General features: G+C 51.8%; 1 protein-coding gene across 1 annotated transcript in view; it reads right to left on the bottom strand.

Annotated features, from left to right (window-relative positions):
• The window catches only part of PTGIS (prostaglandin I2 synthase), a 37441-nt gene that overhangs the window by 19697 nt on the left and 2429 nt on the right, over window positions 1–15315 (bottom strand). The window contains exons 2-5 of the mRNA XM_047069836.1: window positions 9420–9543; window positions 7984–8162; window positions 5709–5852; window positions 2170–2321 (exon numbers count right to left, since the gene is read on the bottom strand). Of these exons, the coding sequence (XP_046925792.1) occupies window positions 2170–2321; window positions 5709–5852; window positions 7984–8162; window positions 9420–9543 (599 nt within the window). The remainder of the gene's footprint in view (window positions 1–2169; window positions 2322–5708; window positions 5853–7983; window positions 8163–9419; window positions 9544–15315) is intronic.

The following is a 15315-nucleotide window of genomic DNA, read 5'->3' as shown; positions in this document are numbered from 1 at the left end:
GAGCTGCAAAGATGACTCAATTCTCTGCGTGCTGATTGTATATCCTTCTACTCTGCCAGTCTTTTTCACTTGAGTTAGTTCTGTCATGGATTTCCTGGGGTTTTCCCAGCACAGTATCAGATCTTCTGCAAACAGGGATAGTCTTACATCTTCTTTACCCATTAAAAAAAATTTTTTTTTAACATTTATTTATTTTTGAGAGACAGAGAGAGACAGAGCATGAACAGGGAAGGGGCAGAGAGAGGAAGACACAGAATCCGAAGCAGGCTCTGGGCTCCGAGCTGTCAGCACAGAGCCCGATGCGGGGCTCGAACTCACGGACTGCGAGATCACGATCTGAGCCAAAGTCGGCCACTCAACCGACTGAGCCACCCAGGCCTCCCTTCTTTACTCATTCTTATGCCAGTAATTGATTTCTCTTATCTAATTGCATTGGCTAATATCACTAGAAGATACTTGTATTGACAGGGAAGAATACACAGCTATGTTGTTAGGTTAAACAAAAACCCAAGCTGCAGATAATAGATATAATTCCTTCTTAAAATACACCCAGTGACACTCTAGATATGTGTCTTTGTCCCTGTAAAATTGAGTATTCCTACAAAACAGTGTGAAGGGATATATGCCAGCATCTTTGCATTGTTAATCACGAGAAGGTCTCCTTCTTAAACAATCTAATGGGCTAAAGTGTGGTTTTTAAAAACTACATAAATAAAGGAAATGGGGTGATAAGCTGTTGTGAGCACTGAATGAGACCATAGTTAACCTGGTATCTGGCACCTAGAAAGTGTTCAACAGAGAAGTGTTTTTTCTTATTACCTCAGCCATTCCCAACAGTCACCCTGCAGGAAGATCCTATTGTTCTCCCCACTTTACAGATGAGATCGCTGAGGCACAGGGACACTATATGGGAGCCAGTAAACTACCTCAAGCCATCTGAGCGGAGCATGTATCAATCACTCCCTTCAACTGCCCGTCTGGAGAAACGACCTGGGGTAAAAAAAAGACCAGTAACTTGCCCCAAATCATCAGCTCAGAAGCCCCACAGTAGGCATCTGAATCCAGATTTTGCTGCCAATGTCTGAGTCCAGGATACACACGACTTCTCAACCTTCCTGTGCCACTTAGAATACATGCAGTTTCCCGACCTCCCTGGAGACTTGGATTCAAGTGGACCGGAAGGGATCTGGGGGCTTGTATTATTAACAAGGGCCGAGAGGATTCTTCTCACGAGAGAAGTTTGAGACACAGTGGCCAGAAGAGAGTGCAGCCCAGTGGTTCGCATGGCCCCTGGGCACTGAATCCTGCCGGAACCTCTTTACCAACACCGAGCTCCCTCTGTAGCCACAACAGTAAGGGGGGTGGATTTTCACAGACCCAAGCTGAAATACTCCAGATGTGGAGTTCAGGGAGAATGCTACGTGGCCGGACGGTTCCTTCAGTGTGCAAGATCAAGGTCAGAAGAGCGCAGGGCTGATAACAGAGAGGTGAAGGCAGGTGTGCCATGGGAGGCAGGTACAAAGAAGGTTCGCAGAACGACCCACACATCCCTCCACCAGGGACGGACAGACAGACTACTCTACTGAAATGCTATGTCACGGGGAAAACAGACGACCGATACATACGGCCACCTGGCCGAAGCTGACAGACGAGAGGCTGAGTGAAAGAAGCCGGGCACGAAAGGACACATGCTGCATGATTCTATTTATGGGAAATTCACAAACAGGTAAAACTAATCTGAGGCGACAGGAACCAATACGGCGGCTCCCTCTGCGTGGTGGGTATTGACTGGGAAGGACATGAAGTATTTAGATTTACCTCTCAGCTGTGCATTTAGGACCTGGGTGCTTTCCTGTATGAAAATCACACCGCAGCAGAAAAAAGTAATAGAAACCTTTAAAAATAGGAAATAATAAAAATAACGCACAACGAGGTCCCCAGGCCCCACTCTAGATGTAACGCATCCACCAGGAACCCCAGCTCGGGCCCAAGCCCTGCCTCCTACCACTGTACTCTTGCATATGCCCGGTGACAGGGATCTCACTGCTGCCCAGGGCATGAGAATGTCCTTCCGCCCATGTTGCCTGTGAGCCTTCAACTTGAGTGTGGGCTCCCCCTCTGGGTCCCTCTCTCTGCCCTACCGCCCACCAAGGTCCCCACGGTGCTTACCCACTGACAGGGAGCCACGTGCCAGTTTGGGGAGCAGGAGGTCGAGCTGGCGGAAGGTGTGGAAGACATCGGCTGAGTGGGTGCGGTCCTGGGCCCGGCTCTCACGGGTGCGTGGCAGAGCTTCGACTCCGTACAGAGTCAGGTAGCCGGCTCTGGGGGAGGCGAACGGCGGGTCAGAGGGTCCTCCTTGGACGCTTCTGGCCAAACCCTCCCACGGTGGCCTACAAGCTTTTCTTCATGCATACAGCTAATAACCACCTGCCTTTCCTACTTTCTGCCTGGACTGTTCTGGGCCAGGGAGTCAGCAGTAGAGAAAACAGACAAAACCCTCAGGCCCTCAGGGAGTGGACTCTCTAGTGCGGAACATAGACAACAGGCAACAGACTCAGGCAACAGACTCAGGCGAACGAGTGATACACCAGCTGGGGCTCAGAGGTGCGGACAGACAAAGCCGGCTGGAATGTGGCGGTGAAGGGTGGGGAGGGGCTCAGAGATGCAGAGCTCGTGACCTGCCCAGCCCACTAGACTAAGGCAGCAACCCTTCCTTCAGAACAGCTGAACCTCCCGGGGTCGCACATGCGTCTGTGCATCGGCACAGAAGGAATCCCACCCCACCTCCCGCCGCTCCCCCGGTCACGTAAGGCCCTGGGTCCCTCTTCTCCACACCAGTGCCCTCAGTTTCCTTAAGGCAGAGCTGTAAAGGTGTACCTCACAAACTGGATTCATCCACCAACATGTTGTGTTTGGTTAATAGAATTTTCCTATGAACAAACTGAACAATTGGGAAACCACACAAAAGCTTAATTTCCCCCTCATCTCATCTTGAAAACGGAGAGAATTTGGGCCCCTGGGAGCCTGTGGTCCCGCCTGCTAACGCTGGACAGCAGAGGAGTCACAGCCGCTCCCTTGTCCAGGAACAAGCTGAGTCAGCTGGCCCTGTGGTCTCTGGTCCCATTTGTGCTGGTTTTTCCTTAAAGCAGACAACCATTTCCCTGTATATATATATTTCTATGAAAAATATGCAACAAAACTAAACCACCAGAACCCCAACAAAACCCAAGAAGGCAATGAGGTTTCACACTGTGGAAGTGAAGGCCCTTCCCAAGGCCACCTGCACTTCTAAGTGACACAGAACTTGGCGGAAGATAGAATAAATCGTCATGTGTTAACACCATGTGACCTATAGGTGGCGCCAGGAGCCATGAAGAAGAATAGGACTGGACTAGAGCTGGGTAAAGAGAGGGCTCTCAGACTAAGTGGGGGGAGGTCAGGAAAGGCCTCTCTGAGGTTACACTTGAGATGGGAATGAAGTGAGGCGAGAGTCATGCAGACATGTAGGGAACTGCATTCTCAGGCAAGGGAACAGAAACTGCAAAGGCCTTGGGGTGGGAGTGTGCTGGGCCGGGGCAGATCACGCAGGATCCCGCGGCCCGGGTTAGAACTCTGGATGGGACTCTGAGCAAGGCGGGGGTGCCATAGGACAGGTTGGGGGGCTTAAGTGGTGGCATCTCATGCTTTGGGGCTACATGAACCTGCACCTCCTGTCATCCAACCCAGTCATCCCCTTCCTGTCCCAGGGGCCGCGGACGGCACCAAGAAGGCCCAAGCCCACCAAGCCAGGAAACAGGAGCTCCAGCCCAGCCAGGCCTCAGACCCTGAAGACACAGGGGTCCATTTACATCTGACTCCCCCCCCCCCAACACACACACACTGCTGTTGCCAGGGGCCTAGACAGCCCAGCCACCACCCCACTGTCCCCACTTCCCTGATGCCACAGCTTTTCCTCTCTCACTGCTTCTCTCAGAGAAGGACACGGGGCCATGGGAGCCAGGAGACGTGGGAGATGCCCTACTGGGAACTTGCGGAGTGGTTTTAGCTGCTCCTCTCTGGACCTCGGTGTCCCCATCACATGAGGACAGGGTGGACCAGACCAGCATCACCCAGATGAATTACGGCCCTTGATGGTGTGTGCGCCACTCCAGGGTGACAGGAGAAAAAACGCGGGTCACTGACATATCAAAGGTCGTGCTGGAAAGCGTGGGCTCTGCGGACAGCCCTGCCAGGACCCCTGCGACGGGACTCGAGGCAAATGCCTTAGGTTCTCCCGGCCTCGGCTTTTGCATCTCTCAAATGGGGTTTGTACAGTCCCAGCCTCGGAGAGGGGTTGTGAGGGCGAAATGCGTTTACACCCCTTGAGCCCACACTGCGTGCACATACATAGCTGTCCCAAACGTGCCTGGGTCCCCATATGTGGCAGCAAATGCCTCTCCTTTATTCTGAAACTGTGTCTCCAATTTTTTTGAAGTAGCTGAAATGAGCTTTGGTTTATGAAATGCTGGTCAGCTAACGGCACCAGCAGCAATCAGCGGGCTGTCCTTATTCCTCTCCCCACTCACAGCCCGCACCCCCGCTCCCCTCCCCCCCACGGCCCCAATCAAATCCTCAGCAGGTCCCGTCAGCTCTGTCCCCCAGAAATACCCCATTGTTGCCATCTCCCCGTCACCTCTGGGTCCAGGCCCCCGGTCTCTCACCTGGGTGACTATAACAGCCTCCCAACGGGCCCTCCTGCCTCTCCTGCCACACACCCACCTCAGGTTAGTCTCTGTCCACAGCCAGAGAGAGCTGTGAAGCCCAAGTCCAATCACGTCAGGCCCCTGCTTAACCCTCCCCCCCCCCCAACCCCGATGTCACTCATTTTACTGAGAATGTATTCCAAAGCCCTTCACGGCCTCGGGGCTCTGTGAGACTCGGTTTCCGCAAGAGCTCTGACTCATCTTAACCCCACTGCCTGGGTTCGCTGCGCTCAGCCACAGTGGCCCGCCGCCCAAGCTTCCTCCTACCTCCGCGACTCTGCACCTGCTGGTCCTGCCGCCTACTTGTGGCCAGCTCCCAACTCTGAGGCCAGACCCGCAGAGAAGCCCTTACTTTCAGCCTGGTTCAGAGAGCTCCCCGCACACAATCAACCCATCTGCGGGTCTCCGTTGTCTGTATTTGTCACTCTCTGACATAACTGTCTTTATTTACTGGTTTATTATCGGTCTCTCCAACGAGCGTCAGCCCGGTGAGTTTCAGCCTGTTGTCTGTCTTTCCCCTGCTGTACGTCCAGTGCCTGGAATAGTGTCTGGGCCTCCTGAAGGAAGGAACGTTAGTGCAGTTTTTACTAGAAGTTTACAAGTTCTGATAAAAAGTTGAAGTCCTGGGTTGGCCTCCCGAACGTTTTGTTTTCCTGGTCCGTGAAGTCTAAGGTTTGGAAACCACAGGAAAAGATGGTCTCCGAAACCCTGTTTTGCTACTCCCTCTCTGGACAGCTGGCAAGGCCCCTTTTCCTGACTTGTGCCTCCTTTACGACTCACAGCCTGTGCCAGGTGCACGCCTGGGGTCCCAGACACGAAAGGTCATCTTGCAGTCTTTGCTTCTGAGTGTCCCAAACTGCTTCCCCACCCACAAAGTCTTCATGGTTCCCGTGGCCACTATTAACGGCTGACCCGGGTGCAGAGTGCTGGGCTCCACTCCCGACGAGGGGAGCCGCACCGGCTCACCTGAGCAGGAAGTTGTAGGAGAAATCGAGGAGACCCATCTCATGCCAGCCACCGCCCGCTTCTGTGGCGTCCCCCAGCAGGACAGTGCGGAGGTTGGTGTACATGGCTTCCGTGAGCGCCTGGAGGTCCTTGTGGAGGAGAGTCCTGGGGCAGGAAACAAAGTAAGAGCACAGCTTCCAGCGGGAAACGTATGCACACAGGCGCCCCTATTCCCAAAGCCCAGGGTCCCAGGGCCCCAGGGCCCCGCTGGCAACGGGGGCCTGCGGACAACTGGCTTAGCCACGATGGTATTACTATTAATATCATCATCAATGACAGTGACGGTTACTCTTCACGGTGCTAAGCACCACGATCCTGTTTCATCTTTTGACAACTCTAGGGAATCACAGTTGCTGTTATGACACCCATTTCACAGACAGAGAAACTCAGGGACAAGAGAGGAACGTGACTTTCCCAAGGTCACCCAGCCACAGAGTCTTGAATTCCTAACCGTGACAGTCTGCCCCTCCTTGGGGCACACAAGCTTGGATAAGGAACCCAAAGACGTCTGGAAGAGAGAGAAAGAGCAGGCCGACCCTTCCCCCTTGAGACCCAAAGTTAGGCACACCTGTTTGGATAAAGTGTCCCCTGACCAATGATTGCCAGGTAGGACACAATCCTGAGTGACCCTGATCTAGCTGTTCCCTAGACCCCACTCCAAGCACTTGATGGGGACAGTAGCCCTTAGCAGATGCAGGAGCCACGCCCAGTAGACAACATGCGGGCTTAGGAGAAACTTCCAGAAACTCTTAGGGCAGACACTGGAGGAAAGTGGGGTCCTCCTTGGGTAGCGGGGTAGAATGCAGCGAACCGAGGAATCTTATTGCTAATGGGACCCAATGGCCCCCCTAGAATGCCAGGACCTAGGACACTTGGGCTCAGAAATCTCCTAGCGGCCATCCCACAGAGCCAAGTTCAGACTGGGTACTTCCTCTCATCAGCATTCACCTCATACTCTGGCCTTTCCTCAGCTTTAGCAGCCCTGCAAAACCCAGTCTTCTAGAGACTTTTCCTAACCCCAGGAGGCCACCCTTCCTGGAGACAGATCACTAAGGATTCCTGTCAGACTGCACTAACTCTAGGGATGCACACACTGTCTTATTTCCTCAGCATCTCAGCTGGAGTCTGCAGACCTGGGTTCAAATCTCAGCTGTGCGGGGCGCCTGGGTGGCGCAGTCGGTTAAGCGTCCGACTTCAGCCAGGTCACGATCTCGCGGTCCGTGAGTTCGAGCCCCGCGTCAGGCTCTGGGCTGATGGCTCGGAGCCTGGAGCCTGTTTCCGATTCTGTGTCTCCCTCTCTCTCTGCCCCTCCCCCGTTCATGCTCTGTCTCTCTCTGTCCCAAAAATAAATAAAAAACGTTGAAAAAAAAAAATTTCAAATCTCAGCTGTGCCATTTACCAGTGATGGAACACGCACGTCACTTCACTCCTGAGTGTGTTTCCTCACCTGTAAAACGAGGATAAAAATATCTACCTCTTGAGGTAGATCGACTGCACAGAGATGTAAGTGTTCCTATCAAACACCCGGCATATGACTGGCATCTTCAAATTGTGGTTGGCATCATTCTGGGCCCCCTGCATCTAGACCAGTGTATAGAAAGTCCTCAGATATTTGCAGAAGTAATGAATGCAGAGTACATGTGCCCACACGTCCTCATGTTGATATAATTATTCCTTATGTTTCAGGACCTACATCACTTCCTCGCTGTGTGACCTCGGGCAAGTCTTCTCTGAGCCCCAGTGTCCTCATCCATAAAGTGGGGCTGTACGTTACTCACCCTCCAGCATTGTCATGAAGACTAATGAGACCACAGAGGATGGGCTCGAAACTATTAGCACCCCCCCACCTCCCTTCCTTTCACACGAGGAAACAGGCCCAGAGAGGGCAAGGGATTGCCCAAAGTCACACAGCTAGGAAGTGGGGGAGCTGGGATTTGACTCTCGGTCTGGCTGACCCAAACCCTGGGCTCCTGTCTCCTAAAAGAAGTAAAAGATGAGAAGAGCCTTTCTTCAGCCTAATTCTTTGGGGCTGTTTTTTTTGTTTGTTTTTTTTTGTTTGTTTGTTTTTTTTGTTTGTTTGTTTTTGGTTTCCTTTGTGTCTGTCTTCTCAAAACAAATATCTTGACCGGATACCTGGTGTGGACACAAACTCAAGCCACTCAGCACCTGGGCTATGCAGGCAGAAGCAGATCACGCCCTCCCCGCCCACCCACAGGGGCCACCTTGAGCCACTCACGGTTTCATCTTGGCCTTTTCATCACTGGGGCTGTAATGTGGGAGCTGCAAGTCAAAAATCCTCTCCATGAGGAAGACAGCATAGGCGTGGAAGTCCAGCTTGGTGCGAGGCTCCCACACCACCGTGTCATAGGAGTGGGGGTCCAGGAGGACAGTGACATACCTGCCCCCCACCAGCACCTGTGGGAAGTCAGCAGGGACAAGGCGAGAAGAAATGCCATCAAGGACAGGAGCTCTCAGTGGTCAGGGGCCTACCCTGTGCCAGGACCTGACATTTCACAGACAGTGTTCTCCCATCCACTCCTCACGACTGTCTGTGACGTGGGGACCACTTATAGCCAAAAACTGAGGCTGACAGAAGGCAGGGGATTGCTCAAGATCACACAGCTGAGACACAGTAGAGAAAGGACTGGCACTCAGCATTTTTCGGTAGCAAACGTCGGGCTCTCAACCACCTCACTCTTCAGCACCTGCCATCATTATCTTGGTTACTGTCGTATCTTCAGCATCCGGGAGAGAGTCTGCCCACAGAAGGCAGCAAATGGGTGTTGTGCGTATCATGGGTGGAGAGACTGGATAGAACAGGTGGATAGATGAGTGGATGTTGTTGGATAAATGCTAGCGAATATGCCAGAAATACCCACTTCTTTGGGAGGCCGAGCCCTGAATGTAACCTGCTGCCCAAGAAGGTAAGGAAAAGAGAAAGAGCTGTAATCCTGTAATTAACAAAGGAAAGGGGATTTTCCCTCAAATGTCTGTGTGGGGGAGTGGCCACACAATTCTAAACACCCACGCAACTGCCTTGGCCCTGTTTCCAAAGTGTGATCTGGGAGTCATGTTACTCAAACTCTCTTATAAAATGTAGGCCAAAATCCAAGAAGAATTTATGCTACTGGAGGGATTGTTGGGTAAATGGAAGGATATCAGTGAATGTATGTTGGATGGAAAGATGAATGGATGAGGAGGTTAGATGGAAGCTGAAAGTGTGGATGCATGTTGGGAACATGGTGGCAGCAGGCTAAGTGGGTACCGGGGAAAAGGACCGAAGGATGAGCGTTGGATGGGTGGAACCCAAAAGGATGCCTGAAGGTGGATGGGTGTGGTGGCTGTTTGGATGTTGAAGGATGGATGGATGGATGGATGGATGGATGGATGGATGCTGGATAGATGGAAGTTGAGTGGATGGACAGAGGTCAGTTGGATGGACGAACAAGAACTTCATAGACACTGAATGACTGCATCACTTGATGCTGGGAAGAAGGAATGGATGTTACTAAGTGTTGGCTGTACAGTTGGATGGGAAAATGGATGGAAAATTGGCAAGACCACTGGATGGTAGGTTAGGGTATGGAAGGATATAGAAGGAATCCATGAACACCAGATGACAGGCCCACCTACTCACCCCCTTCCCTCCCCCGACGCACATGAGGCACTTACAGTAAATATATCACCGTGCTTCTCCTTCATCCTGGTGAGGAAGCTGGCAGCATCTTTTCCAAATTCCAAGGCATGGCCCAACCACGGGATACTGCCCACGTCCAGAGGAGGCTCACCAGGTCGCCTGCAGAAGCCACAGTACTTATCACTATTTGATAAAGTAGGGAAGAAGAAAAAGAGTGTAGGGCACGGGGTATGACTTTTCAGCCGAGAGGGCAGAGAAGGCTTCCCTGGGACATTGGAGAAAGACCTGAAGGTGGTGAAGGAAGGAGCCACGTAGATATCTGGAAGAAGAGCCTGCCAGGCAGAAGTAACAAGTGCAAAGGCCCTAAGGCTGGATCATGCCTGGCATGTTCCACGAACAGTAAGGAGGCCAGTATGGCTGGACTGAGGGACCAAGGAGAACAGGAGACGTTGAGGCCAGAGCAGGAACAGGTGTCAGACCATGCAGGGCCTTGGAGGCAGCTGTGAGGCCTTTTAACTTTTTCCCTGCATGAGGTGGGAGCCATGGGAGAGCTTCGAGTTGCACAGGGACATGATTTGACCTAAGTTTTTACAGGATCCTTTTGGCGGCCCTCCTCTAGGAGGGACTGCAGGGGGCCAAGAGGAGAAGCTGGGTGACCAGTTGATGTTGGTACATCTTAGGGAATCCAATCGAGGTGGGCTTTCCCTGTGGGTGGGAGAGCTTTCTAGAACCCAGAAGTACAAGGACACAGAGTTCTCTGCCTGAGCCAGCGTGGACAGGGCTTTGGTCATCTCACACCCCCCGCCATGCCCACAGAGAAAGGATGAGACTGGAGACACGGTTGAGTGATTGAGTGGCAAAGGGTAGCAGAAGGACCGTCCTCATCACTGACCCCTGGCTGTCCCTGCCCCACCATCCTCTGGGGGAGGGGCTGTTCGCTAGGGAGAGCTAATCATGATCACGAAGTGGGCCTCAAATAGCAAGACCGCTGCTCATGGTGGACCCCTGGGAGGTCCTTAAACCCAGGCTAGGACCCCTATCTTTGTCGTAGAACGGTCAGAACCACAGGCATGCAGAGAGCTCCCTGTCTGGTGAATAGTAAGCCATCCCTTCTCTTCTCACTCGCTCACCGAATAGTAACTAGGAAGCAGGCACTGCTCCACGTGCTGGGGTTACAGCAGTGAACGAGACAGGCAAGGTGCCTGGCTTCATGGGGCTTACATACTAATAAGGGGAAGGCAGACAAAAGCAAAAAAAAAAAAAAAGCAAAATCATTTCAGAGAGTGACAAGCGTGATAAAGAAAACAAAGGAGCTACGAGTGAACGATGAAAAGACAAATAACCCGATTTTTAAAGGCACGAAGGACGTGAATGGACAGTTCTCTGACGGAGATGCACAAACGGCCGGTGAACAGATGAAAAGACGCTCGACATCGTGAGGCACTGGGGAAAAAATGCAAATCAAAGCCACAGTGTGGCACCAGTTCACACGGAGATGGCTCGCCTCTAAAAAAAGAAACAGTCACTGTTGGCAAAGATGTGGAGAAATGGGGATCCGCATATAGTTCTGGTGGGAATGTAAACGGTGCAGCTCGTGTGGAAACCAGCCTGGCAGGTCCCTGAAAGGCTAACAGAGTTACCACACAACCCAGCAACATAAACATACCCCAAAGAACTGAAAACGTAAGTTCATATAAACCTGCACGCTGCTGTTCACAGTGGCCAAAAGACGGACCCAAAGCAGATGTCGCTGACTGATGAGTGGACAGACAAAATACGGTATGTTCATTTCGTGGGACATTATTCAGCCATAGAAAGGAATGACTGATTCATGCCACAGTGTGGAAGAACTTTAAAACCATTACGCCGAGTGAAAGAGGCCAGACACAGAGGTCACCTCTTGGGTGATCGACTTCTATGCAATGTCCAGAAAAGGCACATCCAGAGGGGCAGAAAGTAGATTAGTGGTTGCCAGAGCTCGAGGGAGAATACGGAGGGACTGCTTATGGAGACAGGTTTCCAGGCTTCTTTTGGGGAATGACAAAAAATATTCTGGACTTAGGCAGTGGTGAGGGCGGCACAACCCTACAAATACTCTAAAAAGCACTGATTGTATACTTTATTTTTTTTAACGTTCATTTATTTCTGAGAGACAGAGAGAGAGAGAGTGGCGGGGGGGGGGGGGTCAGAGAGAGAGACACACAAAATGCAAAGCAGGCTCCAGGCTCTGAGCTGTCAGCACAGAGCCTGATGTGGGGCTCAAACCTACCAACTGCAAGATCCTGACCTGAGCTGAAGTCGGACGCTTAACTGACTGAGCCACCCAGGTGCCCCTGAATTGTATACTCTAAAACGGTAAATGTAGGGGCATCTGAGTGGCTCAGTAGGTTAACCATCTGACTTCGGCTCACAGGTCATGATCTCACGGTTCATGAGTTCGAGCCCTGCATCAGGCTCTGTGCTGACAGCTCAGAGCCCGGAGCCTGCCTCATTCTGTATCTCCCTCTCTGTCTGCCCCTCCCCTACTTGTGCTCTGCCTCTCTCTCTCAAAAATAAACAAACATTTAGGACATTTTTTTAAATGGTAAATGTTATAGTGTGTGAATTATATCTCAGCAAAGAAAAAAGAGAGCTAGGTGACAAGGGCTGGTCAGGGAGGGCCTCCCTGTGGAGGTGCCATGTGAGCAAAGACCAGCAGGATGAGAAGGGAGCGGAGCGCCAGAGTGGGGAGAGAAGGAATTTAGGCAGTGGGAACAGCAAGTGCAAGGGCCCTGGGGTGGGAGGCTTTCCAGACAGCAGGCACTAGTGTGGCTAGAGTGGACTGCAGGGGTGAGAGGCAGGATTTGACCTGCAGCCAGGGTCAGGTTTCCATGCCCAATATGATGGGGAGCCCCCGGAGGGTTGGAAGGGGGGGCTGGAAAGTGACGTGGTTATGCTTTTAAAAAGTCACAACACAGATCATCCAGGAGCGTGACAACGGAAGTGCAGGTGAAGCTAGCATCCGACTCCCCCACTTCCAGGACGGGGGGCTTCTTCCTCTAAGACACCTTTGCGGGTATGAGCAGGGGCTATGGCTTCCTTTCCCTGCTCTTTGTCCAGGCTGCGGCCAGAGCTCCCCAGTGAGCCAGGTGTTATTTCTGGCAGCTTTCATCTTTCCCCAGAAAAGTCCCAAGGAGGCTCAGACAAAGGCAGGAAGCTGGGAGCCCAGGAGTCTGACCCGCGCGATGTAGCCGGCTGGCTCTTGGATCCTAGGCCCTGCATCCAGCTCGGGCCCAGGCCACATTCCAGGGTGACTCAGCCGTCAGCCAGCAGGGATGAAGGAGACTCTATTTTGGGGTCTGCGGTCTCCAGCCTCGCCCACGGACACCCTCACTGTTTTGAGATACGGCCAGGCCCTTGGAGAGGAGGGAGGTAGGGCTGGACCCCCTCATCCCCGGCTCCTGCCCACACAGCCTGTCCCTCCGGTTTCAGATGCCAAGACACCTTTTCTGATTCCCCACTTCCCGTCACGTGGGCCCCTCCCCAAACTGTCCATGGCCAACCTTGCCACCTGGCCTCCTCTCTCGCGCTCAACCCTCCGCAAAGTGGGGGAGAGGGTTAAGGATGGGCAGCACCCAGCTTTGTGCCCTGAAGTATCACACCCACACTGGACGGAAGTTCCACGAATATAGGCACTTGACCCCCAACACTTAACAACAGTGCCTGGCACAGAGAAGGCGTTTAATAAATATGTGTCAGATGAATGATTTGCGTATACAGGTGGTGCTCAAAGAGCAGCACCTGCGCCTCCCCCCACCCGCCAGAGTCTGCCAAAGGGGTCAAGGGACCCAACGCAGGTTAAGTGCCTGATACACACAGTCCACATTCTGGTTCGAGCAGAAGCGGCATCATTTAGCTGTGCAGTGTTAGTGGATTGCCTCACTCAACTCAACTCAACTCAGGGCCTCAGGCTCTGGGAGGATTTCATAGGGGGGGGACCGCAGGGTTTCAGCAACCTGAGCGTCTATTCCTCCCCAGGGTTCACCCACAAGCTGTCGACCATTAACCCTCTTCCCCTCCCCCACTCCTTGCCTCCCGCTTCGGAGACGCAGCATGCGGCCACTTTGCTCTAAGTTTTTGTTTTCCTGTTTTTGTAACTGACACAGAAGGTTCGGAGAATTCTCAACGTCATAGGAAAATGGTTAGGGCAAGCAGAGTGACAGAACAGATGCAAACTGGAGAGACAACAGGAGGGGTGGGGACGGCAGCAAGGCTGAGAGAGGGCTCTCCTATGGAGTCCCCAGCAAGGGATGGTCCATTGTCGCATTTTGCAGAAGCTGGAGACCTGGTGTTTTGTACATGGAACACCCTAATTTTCTCCTCTTGCTGTGTGTGGCACACAGCAGACCCATCTGGGCTGCATCCAACCTCGGGCCACCACTTGGTGGCCTCTGGTCAGTGCGGGCTGGAACAAAGCACATTTTCTGTGCCCAGAAACTCCGTACCCTGCAAGGGCCCAGATCTTTTCTTGAGCCACCGGGAACTGTCACCTGATGCCACAGTGACCTCCCCACACCTGGAGTGTTCTTCCAAGGCTCTCTAGACCAGACGCACAAGCCCAAAGAGGAAAAGAGACACACGCAGCCCGGTGGGGTGGCCAGGGCACGGGAGATCGGCTACGTGAGACTTGGTGGACAAACCAAGGCCCAAAAGGACAGCAGGAAGGATGTTTCTGACAGCCACATGCAGGTCATCAGCCCCAGTGGCACAGAAGTCAGACTGCTAATTCCTGACCCAAGGTCTCCTAATCCCAGCTTACAACCTCTCCCAAGAGAAAACACTCACGGTCACCCAGGCGCGTTTAAAAATCTTTGCTGTAATGGCCAAAATTGGAATCTGGACTGGAGACTACACAATATTAATCATTTTTGTATTCTGAGGCAGGATAAGAGAATTGTGGTTGTCATTTTTTTTTTTTTGACATGCATTCTGAAATATTTTCTGGAGAGATACTGTAACATCTGGAATTAAAAAAAATTTTTTTTTAATTTGGGAGAGAGCATGAGAGTGGGGGAGAGGGGCAGAGAGAGAGAGAGAGAGAGAGAATGAAAACCTTAAGCAGGACCCATGCTCAGTGTGGAGCCTGATGAGGGGCTCAATCTCATGACCCTGGGATCACGACCTGAGCCAAAATCAAGAGTCAGACGCTCAACCGACTGAGCCACTCAGGCACCCCGATCTGTGATTTTTTGTAAAAATGTTAACCATCAAATAAGGGGATGGTTACATGGGAGTTCTTATACTATTCTTTTATTGTTCTGTATAGTTGAAATTTTTCATCATTAAAAATTTTAACTTAAAAAAAAAGCTAGAGGTAAAGACCGTTGCTGACTGACTGAAGTTCCTTTTTTTTTTTTCTTTTTACTGAGAAAAGCATGAGTTTTGGAACTGACTGGATGGGGAATATAATTTCAGTGTGGCCCTAAGGAGGCCGCTTAGCCCTTCTAGGCCTCAGCTGTAAAACAGGGTGATGAACATTACCTCAAGGGTCAGTGAGGAGAAAGGAAGGTGTGGGGTCTTGCTGGTTTGATTCATTGTCTACACAGCATCAGCATCATCCACCTCTTTTTCCAACACTTGATTATTTGTCCTTAAGAATCTTCTGGGGGCACCTGGGTGGCTCAGTGGTTAAGCATCCGACTTCAGCTCAGGTCATGATCTCACGGTTCGTGAGTTCAAGCCCCACATTGGGTTCTGTGTTGACAGTGCTGATCCTACTTTAGATTCTCTGTCTCCCTCTCTCTCTGTCCCTCCCCTACTCTCTCTCTCTCTCTCTCTCTCCCCCCAAAATAAATAAATAAATAAACATTAAAAAAAAAAGAATCTGGGAGTAGCCGCAACTTACTATCTTACCATCATGTGGTTCTAAGACTTTTGAGCGTTCAGATTAAA

Source organism: Lynx rufus, unplaced genomic scaffold (assembly GCF_022079265.1).
Source record: "Lynx rufus isolate CCGP_SWC_20201006 ecotype Redwood Valley unplaced genomic scaffold, mLynRuf1.p SCAF_8, whole genome shotgun sequence".
Lineage (NCBI taxonomy): Eukaryota > Metazoa > Chordata > Mammalia > Carnivora > Felidae > Lynx > Lynx rufus.
The sequence above is the reverse complement of the archived record's forward strand: the minus strand, read 5'-3'. Positions and strand labels throughout refer to the sequence as shown.